At 33.2% G+C, this 21,233-nt stretch overlaps 1 protein-coding gene across 1 annotated transcript; it reads left to right on the forward strand.

Moving 5' to 3' along the window:
• Positions 1-1,181: 1,181 nt before the first annotated feature.
• On the forward strand, positions 1,182-15,814 carry LOC117103913 (nuclear receptor subfamily 2 group E member 1-like). The gene is made up of 6 exons (XM_033244552.1): positions 1,182-1,473; positions 6,956-7,189; positions 12,284-12,498; positions 12,809-13,046; positions 13,494-13,643; positions 13,969-15,814. The coding sequence occupies exons 1-6, from the start codon at positions 1,434-1,436 to the stop codon at positions 14,214-14,216; spliced, it is 1,125 nt and encodes a 374-aa protein (XP_033100443.1). The 5' UTR covers positions 1,182-1,433; the 3' UTR covers positions 14,217-15,814.
• The last annotated feature ends 5,419 nt before the right edge of the window (positions 15,815-21,233 follow it).

A 21,233-nucleotide genomic window follows, 5' to 3' on the forward strand; every position in this document is an offset into this window, starting at 1 on the left:
CGTTAGCTGTTATCAATATCAATTTCATTTAATCATGTAATAATGTAACATTGAATTAGGCCTATAAAGTAACGAGTGTAGCTGCTGCTGCTACTGCTGCTGCAACAACAATAACAACAACAACAACAACAACAACAACAACAACAACGACAATAATAATAATAATAATAATAATAATAATAATAATAATAATAATAATAATAATAATAATAATAATAAAAGTAATAATTATTATAATAATATGCGCTAAGTCGGACTTAAGGGGAATATCTTTTATGTTATTTTCCCCTTAACGTCGTTTTTTTTAATTGTTCTCTAATTTCTCCGTTGTCTAAGTTCCCCTTAAAAGGTAGGTTTTAGTAACATAATAATAATAATAATAATAATAATAATAATAATAATAATAATAGGCCTAATAATAATAATAATATCAATAATAACAACAAAAATTAACGATGACGACGAAGACGATGACGACGAAGACGATGATGATGATAATGATAATGAAAATGATGATGATGATGACGACGATGATGATTATGATACACCTTAGCGTTCCTGTTCATATAGCTGTTACATACAAGCATAATTATTTTTCTCACTAATGTTGTAGACATATTCACCCCTCATTTTCAAAATACGTTTTAAATCGCTCTTTTAACTTAATTGAAAATAAAATGTAGGCCTAATGTCAATGAAAACATTGACAATTTCGTAGACGTTGGACGGTTGATTAAAAGTGGGACGGGTCACTAAAGAGATTTGACTTCTAGGTGTCCTCTTGTGTTCAAGATACACATAAGTAAACTTAAATATGAAGTCAGTTTTCTCAGCGTTTGTCATATTTGGATTATCAGGTTTCAGTCAAACACTTCTGTCTTAGTGATCGTGTTATATTGGTAAATGTAATGGAGACAAACCGCAAAAACGAGCTATGTCCACAGTTAATACTCGAAACAGAAACGTTGTGTAAATCCACCTCCGTTAAGTTAGTTTAGTAGTCATTTCACATGTTCTCATCATTTTACAAGACAAGCGATAGCAACCGCTTGTGAATCCATTGGACAATAGTAACAAAACAACGTCTGATTGGTCCAGCCAACTGCGTAGTACGGCCAATCGCTGCCAGAGATAACTAGGCCAGACGCCAGTTTTGTGTTAAATCTTTTTTGTGGCAGCGATTGGACTAACATTAGCAAAATGTGTGAAAAGCACTTGTTCTCTGTATAGGTATTGAGTGGGCCCTATTGTCAGAGTCACTTTATACTTGCAAACGTAGCTTAGCGCATCACAGTTATTACTGGCTCTTACAGAAAGTCAGTTTACTCGCGGAGAAACCGTTATCTCAACTAGACGGCCAACAAATAAGCTTACACACTGTGGCACGATAGTTTACGAATATATAGTATTTTTTTTCTACATCCAAACTGGGTATGATTGGAGACATGAGTACAAAGGTTAACACAACTTCGAGTAAGTGTTATTTTTTTCCCATTGTTTTGTAAATTATATATGAACAACGCAATGTATTAATCGGTAATGTTTATATCGGTTTATAATATATTATTATTTTGTCGTTAAAATTGTTTTAGTTCAATACCGATATATATATAATTCTTATACAATATTGAATTATGTTCATTTTGCTGGCTTATTAGTTAAAAATTTAACTGTTTCTGTTTAGTTTATAATGTTTTTATGTTTTGCATTACTTTTGCAATACAATTATTGAGTACATTTTTAAAAATAATAAATATAGTATATCAGAATTTATCGTAGCAAGTACATTTAATCATTGTAGGCTTAGTTAAAATATCACACTGATTTTAAAAATATATGAATGTATTGTAGACTCCTCATTTTTGTTATTTCTTAAATACATCCATTGAACCATTGTATATTGAAAATAGCACATTTTGTAGAAATGAATAATCTCGTAAGAGGAAACAGTAATCAATTAATTAATATTTATATTAATTAATAGTAATAGTTAACATTGTCACAATTTTATTTTTTTAAATGAAATTAACCATTGAATTTCACTGAAAAATACTAATCATTGGATTATTGTACAGTTAAAATATTATACCATATTTTTACAAACGTATGTATCTAATTAAGAACCATTACACTTCATTTTCCTTAGTTTCGATGTATGGGAATTAATATATTTATTGCATAATTTAGTTTTGGTCAAGCAGATTTTTGGGATCTCCTTTTTTTAAGCAGAGATCTATTTACACAGTTTTCAAGAAACGATAGCATTCTTGGCAGTCACTGTAAACGGAAATACAGGTCTCCCTCTATTAAAAACCCCTCCAATTAAAGTCCCCTTTTCTGTGGTCCCAGATTAACAAATGTCTCTTATCTTTATTATTCTAATTAGAGACCAAACCTGCTAAAGACCATCACCCCGGTCCTAAAGGTTGTCTTTAATTGGAAGTGACCTGTAAACCCTTTATGTGTGATTAATAGTAATTATTATTATTATTGTTTAAAAAATATACTGTGCCCGCCAAAACATTTGTAAAAACTCACCGGAGACTCAATTAAAACGTTGAATTGCTAAATTAAAAGAATCACATGTTATAAACCTTCGATAAATTACAGATTAAAAAAATCAATTATTCACAAACGTTCTACAATTTTTCATAACTTATATTATAAATAAATAGTACATATATCCATATCTAAATTGTGGTCGATTTTCATAATAACTAACATTATAGCACAGGTTGGCAAAGCGCGGTGTGCGGCCCGCCAAGCAACATTGGCTAGAAAACACCTTGTTTTTTACGGCCCGACACCGATCATATGTAAAAAGTAACTGGAAACATCAAAGTTTGGTTGCAGCCCTCGGTGTTAAATCAGAAATTCACTTTGGCCCTCCGACCGATTGTTATGCCCACCCCTGCATTATAGGTTACCTAACCGGATATATAAAGAAAACCCCCGCTTAAATGTCCATATATAAAGTCTATATGAAAGGTATATTACCTAGATTTAGATTAATTAACATTGAAAATGTTTTTCGTTATAATAATAATATTCAGCCGAAAAGCTAATCAGACAATTATGTATACTAATCAGGACATCATGTATCTTCTAATTCAGGACAAAATATTGTATATAGGCCTATAGAAATTATGTTCACAGATACATTTGTTAACATAAAATTGTTTATTTTAAGTAATACATATGCTATTTTTAACTAATAAAAAAGAAATAAAACATTAATTTCAGCTGATTTGACTTAGGCCTACATTTAAACTGACAATGATATTGGGTACTTGTAGCAATTGTATGTTCTATGATAATTAATTTACTTATTTTGAGTATTTTTATCAGCGTAAACACGTTTTTGTTTTCAATTTGTTTTTCATATGAAAATTAATAACTCTCATAATACTTCGAAATTTAAATCCACCAAACACGAGAGAATTTCGCTACTTCAGGCTTGCGAACTAGATAATCAAACAAATTGACAAATGGGAATGCTTACATTTTTCACGCGCTTAACGTACGTGGGAGGAAATAGGCAGGCCATTTTGCTAACCTGCTGTTTGCACACGTTGTATCTAAAGTTGAGGTGAATTTTCTCGTGTGTGGCGGGCTTCAATAGTTCAAGAATGCCGTTACATCTACGTTATATCAAGGGATAGTGACGTATTGTGCTTATTCATAATTTTCATAAACTTAACGCAAATATTATTTGATAATTTTTTTTTCATTCAAAATTGGGCCTATTAATATATAAAAAAAAAGAAGAAGTTTATCAACATCTGACGTGATCATTCGACATGGTATATTGTTAACATTTGTTTTATTATCGACATTGTCAGTTTTTAGCATATGACCATCATAAAAGTCGTTGATAAAGTACCAACATTTATTTATATATCATATATGATAAACTATTATAATATATAATGTAATAATTTAAAGCAAAGTTTGATGAAAACATTTTAAGAATAAATAAAATGCCTGCAAGAGGGAAATAAAATTACTTATTATAGTTATTTGGATCACCATAAATTATTTGTGACGTAGACAATATTGTTTACTGCGTTTTCACATGTAAATATCTCAAACGATATAACAACCCAAGTCACAATAAGTCAAACCCCATTCCAACGCTTGTTTGTCGGCTCAATAATTAATTGCATGGGCGTTCGAAGAAATCATAATTATAATAATATACCTTTATAAATAATAAATAGCCCACTGTGAAAAGTACTCCATGGCTAAAACGTTTCAACGTTAGGCTCATTAACTCTGCCTTAGTTCTCACGGTCTTAACAATAGCGATCAGTGAAACTCATCTTCCTGCATTTCGCCCAATTTCATAAAGTCAACAAGTGTTAGTATAACTGAAAATGCGTCTCAGATTTTGACATGCGAGTTTTCTTTGCGTCCTCTGGTCCGTGGAAAAACTTATGGATATGTTACGCTTCTGCGAGCTACCCGTAATGAACATGTATATAGGTTAACTTCACTTATGACTTATCAATACACTTTACTAAAAATGGTAGATGAACCTAACTTGTGTTGAACCAGAAAAATAACTCAGACGTAGGAATATACTTCTAATGGCCGGACAAAGTCATGTTTAGTTTTCAAAATGAATATTTACGTTGTGTTTGTCCAACTCCCAAAACGCGTTGACATTTAAATTTGCCACAAATACACCGTGATGAAGTATTTTGTTTGCTGAATTTAACGCACAGGACGCCTCTATCTAAACACCTAGGTGATTTAAAGTACTGAATATAATGTGGGTGCGTGTAAATATGAATAAATTCAGATATAGGCCTATGCATAAATGTATTCACCAATTTGCCGTTTGAACGTACACCATAAAAAAATATTATTTATTTTTCAGAAACCCTCGGTAGAGACAATCAACCGCTAAATTTAGATAATAAATTGTAAAATAACTTTCGCTTCCTGATTGATGCTAAAACAAAGATCGAACTTTCAATTTCAATGAATGGCCACTGCCCTCTCCCAGACAAATGTAACACCAAGAGAAGAGTCAATACTTTGGCCATGACAGTCATTTAAGCCGCTTTGATATCGTGAGATGCAATTTATAAAACTATTAAATGCGTATTCAGAAGCTAACACCCCGTGTTATCACGTCAACGCTAAATTCGTCGTCCCACATCGATCGTAACAGCGTAGCCCTCGCATCCAAATAAAAATCGTTTTCGTTTGCTACCATCAACCTTCAAATTCTGTAACGCATTTGTTATTTTTAATATTCTTTGATAACCTGCATTAGGCCTAACAGTTTTTCTTTTGTGCTTAGGGTCGAGGACCTCGGGTGTGAAAACCTAATATTACCGTGATCTATATTTTATAGCGTTTGGCGAAAAAAAACAACAAAAAAAACCAATATATTCTCAGTATAATCATACTTAGGCCTATATTATTATTGTGTTGTTGTTTTTCAAGAGTAATAAATGCACCGTATGCCCAAGATCTTCCAATATACATAGTATGGTTATTAATAATAGGCATATAGATTAATTTTTATACACTACTGTATAGTAAAATTATAATGAGTAAACTTTAGTCTGGATGTAAAAATATCCACAGACACCTGTGATGTGACGTCAGTCACAGTAGCTTTTATAGTACAAATAACTTAATAGGCCTAACGACAATAGTACTAGTTAGTGTTAGTTTAGCACTATGCTTCAAACAATAGTTGACTAAATCGTTCTCAGATTTTTAAGGCTATACACCCGTTTGCTCAACAATGTTCTTGTCAAAACAAACAGAGATCAGTATTTTTGACGTTGAAATCTGTTTGTCTCAATCACTTAAAATGATTACATTTCAAAATCTGCCCTAACAAAAGTTATAGGATTCACAGTAGGAACCATATTAAAGTTAGTCACTTCTACTCCACTCGCTCCACCACCACCACCACCTGATCAGATTCCGGCTTTTCTTCAGCTATTATAGCAGTCAAAATTATCGTCTTAATTAGTGTCCTCTTCACAGCTTAACTAAGCTGGAGATAATTAGCCTTGAGGCTAGATCTCTTGAGTTCAACACTGCTATTTATTCGACTTTTCAAGTCTAACCGTAGCCCTTCAGTGGTTTAATTAATGATAGCAGGGTTGAATATAAGATGTGATAGGGAGTAAGCTGGCTAATGTTTTTATTTGTAATACATTTGTGTCTTAATAAAACCTAATAGTTTCTCCGTGGATAAATAATCCAAACGACGTATGGACCCTGATCTGAAATTTTATTTTAACCATTATATTCTTTACTATTAGTGAAATTTAGCGAACATGTGTTTGCCTTCACAGTATATCCAACGATTTGTAACACATCGACTTTTTCATGTACCTTTGCAATTCAACGAATCGACGCCCTGCTACACCGTAGTTCAAGATAACCCGTCAAATATTATAAATTAACAATACATTTGACCCGATATAATGCATACTGAGTGTTTATGTTTTCATTTCACACTGGCTTTTGCGTTAATACTGACTTCTGATTAAGAATCGATAGTTAGTTGTAGTGGAAGTGTGAATCTGGGAACATTGTCCATTGCCTGCCAGCCTGCTATGCGTTTGTCGACTGTAGCGCTTCATTCTCTTGAAAACAGAACATTTCGTCACCTATAAAATGTAATATTGACGACTTCGTTTACTGGCTGTTGAATCATAAAATCGATGAACATTTTACTATGCTACCCTGTTTTTAATAATAATTATAATAAGTCTGATAAAATTATTTATAAAGTTTAATATTCATTAAAACATTTGAAAAATTAAATTAAATCTAAAATTTAAAAAGCTATCAACTATTTAATCATTTTAACACCATACCATATAACTTCAAAATTGCTTGCAGATTGCTGACATTATAAGTATCGTTTATGTTCTGATTGCTTTTTAATCCATACTATAATTTAATTTGGCTATTGCAGGTCGGATCCTCGACATTCCGTGCAAAGTGTGCGGGGATCGTAGTTCCGGGAAACACTACGGAGTTTACGCTTGCGATGGTTGCAGTGGCTTTTTCAAGCGAAGTATTCGACGCAACCGTACGTACGTGTGTAAAAACCGTGGCTCGGGGCCGTGTCCGATTGACAAGACGCATCGTAACCAATGTCGAGCCTGCCGGCTTAAGAAGTGCATCGAGGTACAGATGAACAAAGATGGTAAGTAAGGGTATAAACAAAGATAATAAATAGCGAAAGAATGAGCTGTTCCGCGTATTTGCATTAAAATTGATGAAACATCTGCCCTCCCGCGAATGGGGTAAAATTTGAATATTTTACTAAGTGGAGAAACTACAGGAAACAGACGAACCAGAGCAACGTCTTTATTATTACTATATTGCGCCGCCCCGCGGACGGGGTAAAATTGCTCTCTGTGTACCCACAAAGCCTTTCGAACGGATGCTCCACTATATTGGGAAGCTGCTCTATCTTCTGCTATTTATTATCCTTGGTATAAGCTGCTAAAACTATAAGGAAAAAACTTTGTGAATAAGATATAATATATCTTATATCATTTGACTCATTATTTACTGTATGAAAATTTTTTGTAAAAATAAACAAAAAAAAAAGGAGTAAATTGGAGCATGCGTAGAATGTTTAAAAATATTCTTATAGGAAACTACCATGATAGTTTAACTCTTCCAGTGCCATGCCCTCTCTTCCTTATGGAAGAGAGGGCATCTGTAAAGGTCTTCTCATCTGCTACAAAAGCTGTCAAGTAGGTCGCCTTTGTTCAAGATATACTTATAATTGATGTGTTGGTATCTTCGATCCAACCCAATAGAGAGGATTGCTTTAAACCGCGATTTTAACGGACAATATACATTTATTACACATATGGATATGCCTCCTTCAGTCACTCGAAATTTATCACTAATCCTTTCAATGTTAACATATAAAATATGGTCAACAACTAGGCCTACCCTCTGTTAATACTTCAACTTTAAAGAAACATAATTGAAAAGAAAAAAAATCCACTCATTCGTGGTTACATCAGCAACATGTTGCATTGAACACTGCTTGTTGGTTATTTGCTCTTTTTCTACTCCCCGTGGGTATTGGGTCGAAAGATGGCGTTCGCTCACCACATGTCATCCATGGAATCGTGAATAAAAGCAGTCGTGATTGACGCGCTAGAAGGGGCTCCTTATCCCACTTATGTAATTTGAATGAGAATTCTATTTAAAAATAATAAGAAATGCATGTCACTTGAGCTTATATCGCCATGTATTTACGATAAGTTATGATTAATGTATTCACGGAGCGCCATAATACCACGCACCTCCCTGGTGCGCGCGCTCTGAGTAGCGTCTGGACCGCAGAAGGTTGTTCTAGTGACCCAGATGACACAATAATCAAATTAATCCATTTCTAAAAAAAACAAACTTGAAGATTCTTAGTTGTATATGAAATCAAATATTTATCTACTTTCAAACAAGAAGCATGCCGATGAAAAAAAATTAGATAGGTCTACAAAACTTGCTGTAATCAAATTTACTAACTGTTTAACAAAAGTTGAATAAGGTTTGTAGATTGAAGATGGACTACACGTGTGGCAGGAAACAATGGTACAAAAATGATGATTGGCAAGCCTTGTTCCGCTTGCCAAATCACAGCATTACTGACAATTGTTTATACAATCTCTTGTTAGGCAAAACAAAGTTCTAGTGGCCTGAGAAAAGTGTTTCCAGATCTTCAGAAATAACACTAATCTCTTAGTTGTTTTCTTATCATAATTGTAACACTATTGTCTATTCCCACATAACACTCCATCTTTTTGTAAGTAGCGACTTTGCCTAAGCACTCGGAGATCACGCTACGGGAGTCCCTGAGTATGAATGGTAACTAGCTTTTCCTTATGTTTTTTTTTTACCATTGTTTCATAACAACAACCTTTCTAATTACCGATTAATATGTGTTAAACCTAAGAATGATACTATGGCAAAACACTTATGGTTGATATTAATTAAATTTGTTTGCAATGAAAGAAATCATTCACTAATAATTTAATTATTAAAGAAGGCATAGCTCTGTATATAAAACATGTAATCATACAGTAAGCTATTAATTAATATCAGTACATGAGATAGAACAAAAATACCAAAATCCAGTCAGTCTTTCAACATCTTTCTTTATATTGATACGCACACCTATTCAATGCAGTTTCATCTCTTCATTAATTCTTTTAATAAATGGCACAATAGCTTCAAAACTTTTACCTTATATAGTTGCAGTGTACTCTGAGAAGTTGCGAACAATTTTATCTATCTAAAGTCCTAGTGAACTAAGCGATCATGCATTCCTAAAGGACGGTAACTATAGGCTTAACATGTAACAGAAAGATCAACAAAATACCTTGTACCTACGCTTTAAAAGTATAATCTTCCAAAATATATTTGACAAGAATAAAATAAACTTATGCATTTTATATTATGATTTCCCTAACATTTATATTCGAAATGTGTTAGCTTAGTTAAAGACGCTATCGTCACTTTATTATACAAATAGTAAAGGTGTAGAAGTATAAATATGCTTGTAGGCAAATTTAATTTGTGAGTTGACTTATACTTGTTTTAAACTACGAGGTGGGAAAAGTAAACAGTACAGGTAGTGTTAAAGTATGGGATCATCAATTTCTCTTTCATCAGTTTTGTCACCTCTGTCATTGATGGAACTCAACGACCTTCACAGAAATCTCTACTAAAAGCCCCAACAAGTTGTGAGCAAACACCGACTACGAAAAGATACCTTTTGTACACAGAAAACAAGTCATCTGACCTGACACTAAGTAATACGGTAGACAATTTTGACCAGGAAGCTCAAATCCGTCATGATTAGATCTAACTGCTACATACTTTGACACGAGGATTAACAAAGAATTACATTACATCTACTTTACCAAACTTTTGCCCTTTGCGTGGCTCTCACGTTTAGACTCACGTAATCACATTTTAACAATATGATGATACATTTTTGTATTCACATCCAAAATTCTCCGGTTACTGTTTGGGTGCCCTACCAACTAACAATAGTTTTTCTGTACAAGAAAAACAGTTCAACAGGATAAGGGCGAAGTTATCAAATTGGTCAAACTTGGCAATAATAGTCATGTTTTAAACATAGATTTTGACAGAAATCAAATGAGTCTTAATAAAATAGCCTTATAGGGAACTATACTCTGGTTAATTTTGTTCTTGCCGGGTAATTTACATTACAACCCCATAGACGACGGAATTAGCCCTACTTTTAGTTACTGGTAGCCTCATCTAAAACGATAGAAGAAGGGTACCGGTATGCGTCCTCTGCGTCAGATAAATTTACCACAGTTGCTTAATTGAAAGCAAATACTTATATTGGCAGAGCATCTTTAATCTACATACGATGTTGTCCTTATTTGTGAATAATCACTGAGGATAAGTGTCAAAATGATTAAACAAATTGTTTAAAACTTAAACTCCATGGTCACTTTATGAAAATATGCCCTCTGAAAATTAATAGACCAATCGAAATAGGACATTGAAGGCCAAGCCTCTTATATCAAATACTGTCTACTGAACAGAGTGATATAAAGAATGATTTGAGGAGAGTTTTAAGCAAAGAAAGACAAAAGCCAAGGCCTGGGGCAAACGCTATTCTTCAATACACACACAGTTGTTATATTATTGACACTACGCATCACTATACGGGTTTATAAGACCTTCCCGTTACCAAGCCCAAAGGCGGTAAAATGTTGCGGACAGTATAGTGGTGCACCTGCGTAAACAGATCGTCAATATCAACAATGCAGGAAAAGCCTCGGGACGAAGTCATCGTAACAAGACTTGAATTCCTAAGCAACTGACTTTAACTCGGCTCATTTACTTTGCAGAGATTGGCAATAAGTACTGGGCGTATACTTAGGCTCAATAGAAACAAGCAGGACAAAAGTTTTTGATCGCTAACGGGGGTGTTCAAGTGCCCGCTACCGACAACGACAAGAGATATGGCCCTCTAATTCCGAGTTGATGCATAAACATTATTTGCAGTTCGATACTGACAATGTAAAGCTCACTTGATTTAATGGCTGACTATCAGTTTAAAAAAAGATTGGTAAAAAATACTGACCGCAGGCAATATATATCGTCCCCGCTTATCTTATGTGACAACATCTTAATTCTTGTCCCCATTCCGGCATTTAGGTGAACACCCCAGGTTTCTCTGAGGCTTACAGTATATTACAACTTAATACATGATAATTTAGTTACAGGTGGTACTAACTGACTTTTAAAAACCAAGGAGTTTTCAAAACCGATACCAATTACAATATATTTACAATAATACACAAGCTTACCTTATGTTAATTGAGTGTATTACGGTAGCTTAGCCTACACGTATCTATAAAGGTAGACAAATTATTATGCTAATTTTAAAATTGAGCACCGATAGTAATGTCAATCAAGATATATGTATGATTGACATATATCTTGGTAATAAATCTGATATATCGCCAGGAGGAATTTGCAAATGATGCGACTTGAAAAGCTAAACGTTTAAAAGTTGTACAAATTTTACCCAGGTGCGCTTGAGAAAAAAACGGCCCACTGGGAGGGGCAGCAAATAGTCCTCCTGTATGCAACTAACAAAAGAACACAATACAAATGCCGTTTCGTTCAAGTGACAAAATATTACCCACGGCACAGTTATGTATGTATTGATAAAAGCTAAAGTCGTGTCTGTTTAAGAAAAACACTATATAACCAATACTTTTTTTTCTATATGTAATAGTTGCTATGATTGGCATGAAATCAAATACTTTGAGTTTAAAAATACGAAATGGAAATTCCTGTTTTGTTGAAATTGCTAACCCTAACCCAAATTGTGTCTGAAATTACTTTGAGTTGGATGTTAGGAATTATTGAAATACCGTGAATGAGTGTTTTCTTACATGTTCTCTTTAATACATCTTTTAAGTTGCAATGGCCAACAAAAATGAAATGTATAGTGAATTGCGCGAAACTTGCATTGGCATAAACTTTTTGTTTGGTGTAGAAACATTATATTTTCAATAAAATGTCCTATATTTTTATTGCGTTTACCTTAAGGTCTACCTTTCTAATAATATATAAAAAAATAATTAGGCCTAGCACGTAACATAATATGATTTTTTTGCAGGAATAATTTTGGTTTTTGTTTGAATGCATATACATAATCCAACCAAGGAAGTTATGGAATCAAACTAGACCAATATATTATTGGTGTTTTTTTTTCTTGCAGCTGTTCAACATGAAAGGGGTCCGAGAAACTCGACCATTAGAAAACAAATGGCACTCTATTTGAAGGAAGCAGCAGCTGGGGAAGTTCCACAAGCCTACGGACCAAGATCGCCCTACCACGGCACAATTCTCGGGGAAGAAGCCTACCGCGGCCTCACCGTCGCCGTAGACTACCCTCCCATCACCCCTATCGTTATATGCCAACCAACTCCAAAGGTAGGCCCAAGCTTCAGATTACTAAATGAGAAGCCATAATGGAGGATATTTTGTTGTCTACTGTATGCCAGAAATGATGTCTAACATTCAATGGTTCAATTCCATCTATCCATGTTTTTCATTGATATTAAATATAAACAAATAAATTTATTAGTAAAACACATAACATACCATACGGTATGGTTGTAAAACAAACTTATAAGATTTTGTTAGAAATAATGAACTGTATCAAGCACATATAAGATTTAGACTATTTAAGCTTTCTTTAATAATAATACTTTTGTTACACAATTCTATTCTATTCCATCAGCACCATTACCCAATCGAGATGATGCGATCGCCCTTAAACAGTGTGGAGAACATTTGCGAAACAGCAGCTAGACTCTTGTTTATGAGTATCCAATGGACCAAGAATGTGCCACCATTTGTATCTCTGCCACAGAATGATCAACTTAACCTATTGGAAGAGGGATGGAGGGAGTTGTTTATCCTAGGTGCTGCGCAGTGGCAAATGACACTGGATAGTGGACCTCTCATGGCTGCTGCAGGTACGCAATCGATGATTTGGCCTATGCCTCTGTACTTGCAAATATATTCTTTTCATACATATTTAATATTAGCTAATGGCACGTGTTTTCTCCTTTGGAAACATTATAGACCCACGTTGAACTGATGATTTTAGACCATTAAATTGTTGCTTATTTAACTAAAATGTATTAAAAACATATTAGAGAAAAAGCTCTGAAATTAGACCAAAGGCAACGTATCTACCATAACGCATACTGAATACAGAACGAAACAAAGCACACGCGCTATACAAAGAAGGCAATGTTAAATTATAATTATTGGTGTCTAGTGGCACTATAATTTGTTAAAATTAATTTCATAACATCAGGGTCATTGAAAATTCATAATTTTGTTGTTAAGCGCTCTTAAAATCTATATTTAGTGTACGAAACACTCGACCTAACCGTCGTTAATCTGATCTATTTTAGGACTCCATTCCGAGAATACACCACCAGCTAAAGTTGCCGCTGTAATGAGTGAACTACACGTGCTACAAGAACTCATTGAGAAATTGCGACAGTTACAGGTGGACGCTACCGAATACGCATGCCTGAAAGGCATTGTTCTCTTTAAATCAGGTAACACAATTAGCTCTTTTATTATTTTCTATCAATCCATTACCTATTTTAATAAAACTCTTATTGTGATAATGACTCTTGATTATGAATGATATCAAAATTCATACTTTTAAAAACGTAAATATGCTTAGTTCCTTACCTTATGATTAGTTGCGTATTATTTATACAGACACGCCCACTAAATTGTAAATATGAAATCGTGTAACTCTCATATGGACATACGGATCTGTCACAAAATCTCCTCTTTGTTAATGACAGATTTTGATGCATTATTGTTGCTATTTGGAATGCGTTTTCATTAGTTTTCGGTGTATTTTCTTTCTAGATTTAACGGGACTACAAGATGTACCTTCCGTAGCTGGCCTCCAAGATCAAGCGCAAATGACGCTAAGTAAATACATCTCAGCCATGTATCCAACACAACCGTTTCGATTCGGCAAACTTCTGCTCATCCTGCCGTCATTGAAGGCTGTCAGGCCTAGTACAATCGAAGAACTCTTTTTCAGGAAAACGATCGGTAGCATTCCTATTGAAAAACTTCTCTGTGATGTTTACAGGTCAAAAGATGTCTGAAGAGAAAATATAGACCCTGAAAAACAGTAAAATACCTACAAAGATTCGCGAATAGACGACTGTATCTGTAAAGACTATCAAACTGCAAGAAATACCATGAGTATTGGGCTAATAAAGGTTGTGGCTTGGATTTGACCAACAAATAGCAACACGGCCGAATTACTACACCGAAAGTCATAATGTTGTAGACTATGCGATATACGATACATTCATGACGTGTAAGACGAAGTGCATAAGTGAAAAGATGACATGTCCAGATATATGTTACGTAGTCAACCTTCTGTTAAATGTATCGCCTCATACAGGTCTACTACCAATTCACTTCTTTACTAGATATTGAAATTGAACCAAATGGAAGTCAATAGTTTGTTTCGATATACGAACACATTCTACTGACAAAAGTACAGCAGACCAAAAATGTTATATTTTCTTGTTAATTGTAAATTGTTATAATGTGATGTATAGTAAATTTTATTAAACGTGCCTTGAAAAGCGACCAAAGTAATTAGGTATAGAACTAGATTAGGTATATAGATAGTAGGTGCTATCCCTATAGCTAAAACTATAAGCAATTGTCTATATACAAGTACTATTGATCAACTTTGGTATATGTTATAAATCGTTAAACAGTTCTAACATTTACGTACCGATTTAACTACGAATACGAACATAATGGATCTACCCGGAGCGTTAATCCAGCTTAACAACTAACTAACCAATCAGAACATGCAATTTAATAGCCATAGATACGCTCATGTCCCCACGTCAAGCCAATTGACGTACAATTACGCTGTTTTAGGTTCCACACCTTAGCGGAAAGGTTCTACTTCGAATACCGATTCACTGTACCTTTTTGTAAATAAGAATCACTTAATAATTGTTTAAAGTTTGAAAATATTACAAATTTAAGACATTGAAACAAATTTCTTGTATTCGTAAATAATCTCACTGTGCGAGTACTTACTTACATCCACATTTTGTGGCGTACTGCAGCTTCTAATGTGTAACTTTAATCCATGTCCGACTTTTGCCGTAATTTTTCTATGAGATACACGTTGTTGAAATTGTGTGTGTTTTTTTAACTACACAACAGAATCACAATGCTTGATAATCAATGGGGGTAAAAATGTTGGGGGTTGAAAGTGAGAGGAGAGGAAAGAGATTCCAAACACTCAATACGGGTAGGGTGTATTATCCTCAACCAAAGCAGTTATCAGATTGGGTTATTAAGCGGGGATGGGGTAATTATATTAGACCTATCTCAAAGACTAAAGCAGCCGTGTATACATTTATTTATATTTTCCATGGAAACGAGTGATCTTCCATTTAAGAATTTTTTTAAAATTTTCTTTATCTTTTTCTTTTAAGCAGTAACAACATAATTATTACAAAATATGTTAATTAAATGTGCGTTGTGTGGACAAAATCGCTTTATCGTGATTTCTTTCCAAGAATTTTTTTTTAAACAAATATATATTTTAGCCATTGTTTATATTTCCCTATGAAATGCATATAGACGTGTCAGACAATCTGATTGTAAGAAACACCAAAGATGATCCGAGTATTATTATAATAAAGAATATAACTTTCAAAATATATCTTTGTCGTTGTTGTCCTTTGAGAGCTAAGAATTTGTTTCCATAGTTTTTTGATCCAAATGGCCAGTGGTCATCATCTGTATTATTGTTATCATAATAATCATCATCATCATCATCATTGTCATCGTCGCCATAATCATTATTATCACTATTATTATTATAATTCTTTATTATTATTATTATTATTATTATTATTATTATTATTATTATTATTATTATTATTTATTCATACCTCGAGTTAACACTCACTCCGTGGTCATCATCATTGTTATTATATTCATTGTCATCATCATCATTATCATCGTCATCGTAATGTTCATTATTGTCACTATTATAATTATTATCACTATTTATTATTATTATTATTATTTATTCATACATAGAGTTAACACTCACTCAATGGTCATCATGGTCGTTATAATCGTCGTCATCATCATCATCACCATCATCATTATCACTAATCATTATCATATATTATCTTCTTTTTTTCATACTGCGAGGTAACACTCATATTGGTATTAATCTACTAATGATCGTATGACTGCATTTTTATTATGTTGGTATTGGGATTAGAGATAGAATAATGTCAGTTTCTTTTCACATTGCATCCGTATTTGTTAATTATGTATTAAATTCATTAAAATGAGTTCACTTAAACTAACGTCATGTTAAATTCTTACACCAGAATGTCAAATAACGATACGCACTGCAGCAAAGCTCATCACAGGCTATTCCAGGATATTAACGTTTCTCAATACTTAGCCATCAGTTAATGTAGTGTCAGTTCATCGAAAATAGCATTACGTTCATATGGGACTTCTTTGAACAGAGGATTATGGGTAACTTAGCACAAGGCGGCAAACGCGAGCGTAGCAATCATTGTAGCGAATTAGAGCCTGATTGCTTATGTTAAGGCCATGTAAGGTAAACGGAACTAAGGGAGTGTGTAGGCCTATCATGATGAAACTAAGCCCGACCCTACGTAGTACTTCTAATCCCGATGACATCACTATGGGAGTTAGTATACTCATTACCGTGATGGTTATTAGCAAATTGTATAGGAGGAGTGTAGCTGGAACATAAGGATAAACGCCAATCTGATGTCAAGTTGACTTTTAAATTGAGGACTGTTAAAAATTTTAGTCCAACCGGAATATATTATTTCGTACGCACTGACTTGTTTTACAATATCAAAGCCGCTTAATTCGAATCTTGAATTATGTTTATCCAACACATTTACCACTTCACAATGAACCCAAGATCAAGTCCCACTTCACAGCTCAAATCCTGCTATCTCATAATTTAGATTTGTTCATTGAACAATATATTATAGAGTGTTATAACTTAAAGTAGGGGTTAATCTAGACCGGAATTCCGACAATTATACTATTATTATAAAACGGGGGGAAAGCAAGACCTTGGGATGCATTATAATGATACCAATTAACTTCTCTTAGTGAATATATAGGCCGGCCTACAAAGCCTATGGGCAAGGCTTAAAAGTCAAGTCATTTGGATCCGTAACCATGTTGTCTTTATTGAGCCTATCTTAACAAATTATTGTGTACCCTTCACCGCGAGTTTACTGAAGATATATCAAATTCAAGCTAGGTCGGGATTGTTCTTTCACCCCCGTGGGGCATTATCGCTCGCCGGTAAATATGTCTTTATCCGCTGTGGCTCTTGATCGGTTATGACATGCTTTGTAGTACAACACAAACCACACACACTCAAAACGAAACAATCACGGCGAAGAATAAGACTAAAAGTTCAATAACTTGTAAAATTGTGTACTTTTTAACCTAGTGTTAAACAATTCTATATATAGACAACCCCAAATTACAGCCGTTGTGCTGAGCACCAATTTGTTCATCTTAAATAAAAAACAAATAACGTCACAGAATGTGTTAATGTTTAAAACGTTTGAGTTCATTACATGATCATGACTATAGTAATCATAATATTGTTTGCATTCTTTTCATTTGGTTATTCGATATTTTCTTTTTAGTTGACTTTCTGCTTGGGTTTAGTCCCAGCGGACTCCTTAGATCCAAAATGTATACGCCGTGCGTCAATCATTATATATAGAGGCTAACGGGTCAATAAATCGGAATATAATGCATAACACTGTTAATTTACAAATGTCAGATTGAACAAATGCACGCAATAATTGGACAATTGAATGCAAACAATAGCTGATATATTTCCACGTATGAGAACATCATGTGTACATGCAGAGTATTCACAATCGCTGTTTAATGGCCGCTTGCATTGATGGTTCTTATATTTGCTTTGGCTTCTGTATTTCAGTGTATTCGTCATCCGCATACTAAAATTGTATGGCAAACCCACGGATTGGGAGAACTTATATAGGCCTATATCGATTATTGATAGGCTCAGCAGTCAATTACTACGGTATTCTGCTGCCGCTCTCTTCAGCGGTGCTACTACCGATACTACTCATTGAAGTGCTACTGATTGCTACTCATATCCATGGCATCAGAACCTGCACAACGATTGGGATGTGGCGTAGACCCCCCAGGGGATGATGGGAACGCTAGGGCGAGAATTTTTTTTATTCCTTGTTTCGCGTATTTATTTTTTTAAAGATTATCGGAGGAAGGCGGAATAAAAATAAAAATAAAATTGTGTTTTCTTATTTAGCAAATAGTTTTGCCAAAATCATCCAGACGGAGGAGAGAATTAAAAAAAATATTAGTGAATAAAAAATAGCATGGTTAAATGCTTCAAATTTATATAATTAGAAAGAGATATACATATCTTATCTTTGGAGATTTTCAAGGCAGCTCAGGGCGTAATAAAAATAAAGAAAAACTTTTATTTTTTCTGAAATTTCCACTTTTTTGTGGCGGCGGGTGCGCTTATTGGCCAAAAATAAAATTTTATTTTTATACAAAATAATCAATATTTGCAGTCGGCGGGTTCGCTAAACAAGGTATAAAAGAAGTCTCGCTTAGCGAGGCGAGAAGCCTATAAATTGAGGCCTGAACACATTGTGTCGTACGGCGTAGAATCCATCCCCGCTGTCATGTGACACCCGGTCTACTTGGCGGTGGCATTCGCACGATCTGTTGCGCGCGCTTCGTCGCGTTGCATTCGAAGAACCGTCGTCGCAGTTTCTGCCCGTCTTTACGATATCGATTTTCAGCTTTAAAGATCTAAACGGAATGCGTCGAGCTGCATCAATTATTGGGGTTGGGGGTGGGGGAGAGAGTGTCTGACATTGGTTCTAACATAAATCCCTACCGCTGGCGCCACCCTCTATTACCGCTACTATACTACTAGCACATGATGGTACGTGGGTGTGTTGCTACCATTATAGGGTTGTTACATCTACTAGTGATGCTGCTGCTACTTCTGCGCTGCTACTGTATGAGTACTTCGGTACTTAAATCAGTTTTTGTTTCATGTGACTATGTCTGGTGACAGCGCCAAATCAACGGATCGATTCAAAATGAACAACATAGATTCCCAGATTGTGTTATGCTTATGAAAGTAATCTTATATGATTAGACATAGAAAATAAGTTGACTTAACGTCTACACAATACTTATTATGTCAACAATCTGCTAAATTTATTTGTCAATTGACATTGGAACGGAATTCCATCGACCAACGAATCCATCGACTTATAGTGTTTCAGGAGTATATATGACGGATAACGGAAGAGTATATTCTTTGGCGATTTCCACTCTTTTGTTTCGGCTATTGGGGTCAGCTACGTGCCGGGTGAAAAGGCTTACGCCAAGTCAGCCAATACGGGCACCTGGGCTAGCATTGGGCTATGTGTACTCCTAGCTAAGTAAATGATAGCAATTGTCATAGGGAGGGATAGGGTTGCAACGAGTGCAGAAATAACAGTACAAATGACCTCACTCTACATCTGCCCTACAACTGGAAAGTAGAACGAGTTTAATTTAACAACCACTTCGTTAACAACATTTTGCATCATAATTAATCAGCTTAATACTTGTGGTAAAATCTGAAAACTAAAACGTTCAGTTGCCTTTTATAAAATATCAATTGTGTTTTTCACCTCTTCCAGGAAATTTAAGTCTGTATGCGAAGATTATAGAAACGGTATTATTATTATTAATGAGAGCTTAATAACATGAACTAAATTATTTTAATTATAAAATATTTATTTTATTTTATTAGCTCAGCACAGATACTAAAAATAAAAATAATAATAATAATAATAATAATAATAATAATAATAATATTAATGTAGAAAGCGATAATAACATATGATATTATAATACTGAATTAATAACAATAGGCTAATAGTAATAGGCCTAATAATAATAATATAATAATAATAATAATAACAATACTAATAGTAATAATAATAATAACAACAATAATAGTAATACTGATATCAATTTCAAAATGATAATAATAATACTGTAATAATAATAGCAATAATAATAGTAATATATAATATATAAATAATAATAATAATAGTATTAATAATGATGCTAATAATATAACAGTATAAATAATAATAATAATATTAATAATAATAATAATAATAATACTAATAATACCAATAATAACAATAACAATATTAGTAATAATAATGATATTAATTTAGAAAATTATAATAATAATAATATTAATAACAATTATATTAATACTGTATTTATAATAACAATAATAGTAGCAATAATAATACAATAATGATAATAATAATAATAATATTAATATTAATAATTAAGTTAAAAATTATAATAATAAGCAATAATAATAATAAATAATAATAATATTAATAATAATAAGGATAATTAACAGTAACAATAACAGTTTACAATGACAATATTAGCTTAGAACAGAAACTATAGGCCTAACGTGAAAATATGAATGAGTTTATCGAAATATTGAAGAATAATTATTAATATATTTAATAAGTCATTTGGAAACTCAATTTTTTTGTTATAATTATATTTCACTGCCAAATGAATAATTAGAACGATTTTTATTTCAAATTTCAAATGAATAATTCGTTATAATTCTATACATAAGTCCAGTGTAAAATCACAAAAAGAAAGCTATTAAAATGTTGTTGGAGTGCATGCTTGTATTTAAATTCTATGAAAGAGTGGGAAATGTAGCTACATTTATAGAAAATAGATTTTACAACAAATAAATAATATTGATAATAATAATAATAATAATAATAATAATAATAATTGGAGTAGTAACAGTAATAATATTAACAATAATAATTATTATCATAATTAATAATGATTATTAGTAATAATATTATTATTTATAACAGTTATTTGATCATCTTAATGATAATAATGTATAATAATGCTTAATAAGATTAAGAATGTTGATGATAATACTTATTATAATATTAATATTAATACTATTACTAGACACATCTATAGCACAA

The sequence above is a fragment of the Anneissia japonica genome, unplaced genomic scaffold, assembly GCF_011630105.1.
Source record: "Anneissia japonica isolate Jap-2015-1 unplaced genomic scaffold, ASM1163010v1 scaffold1810_len1271414_cov176, whole genome shotgun sequence".
In the NCBI taxonomy this organism is placed as follows: domain Eukaryota; kingdom Metazoa; phylum Echinodermata; class Crinoidea; order Comatulida; family Comatulidae; genus Anneissia; species Anneissia japonica.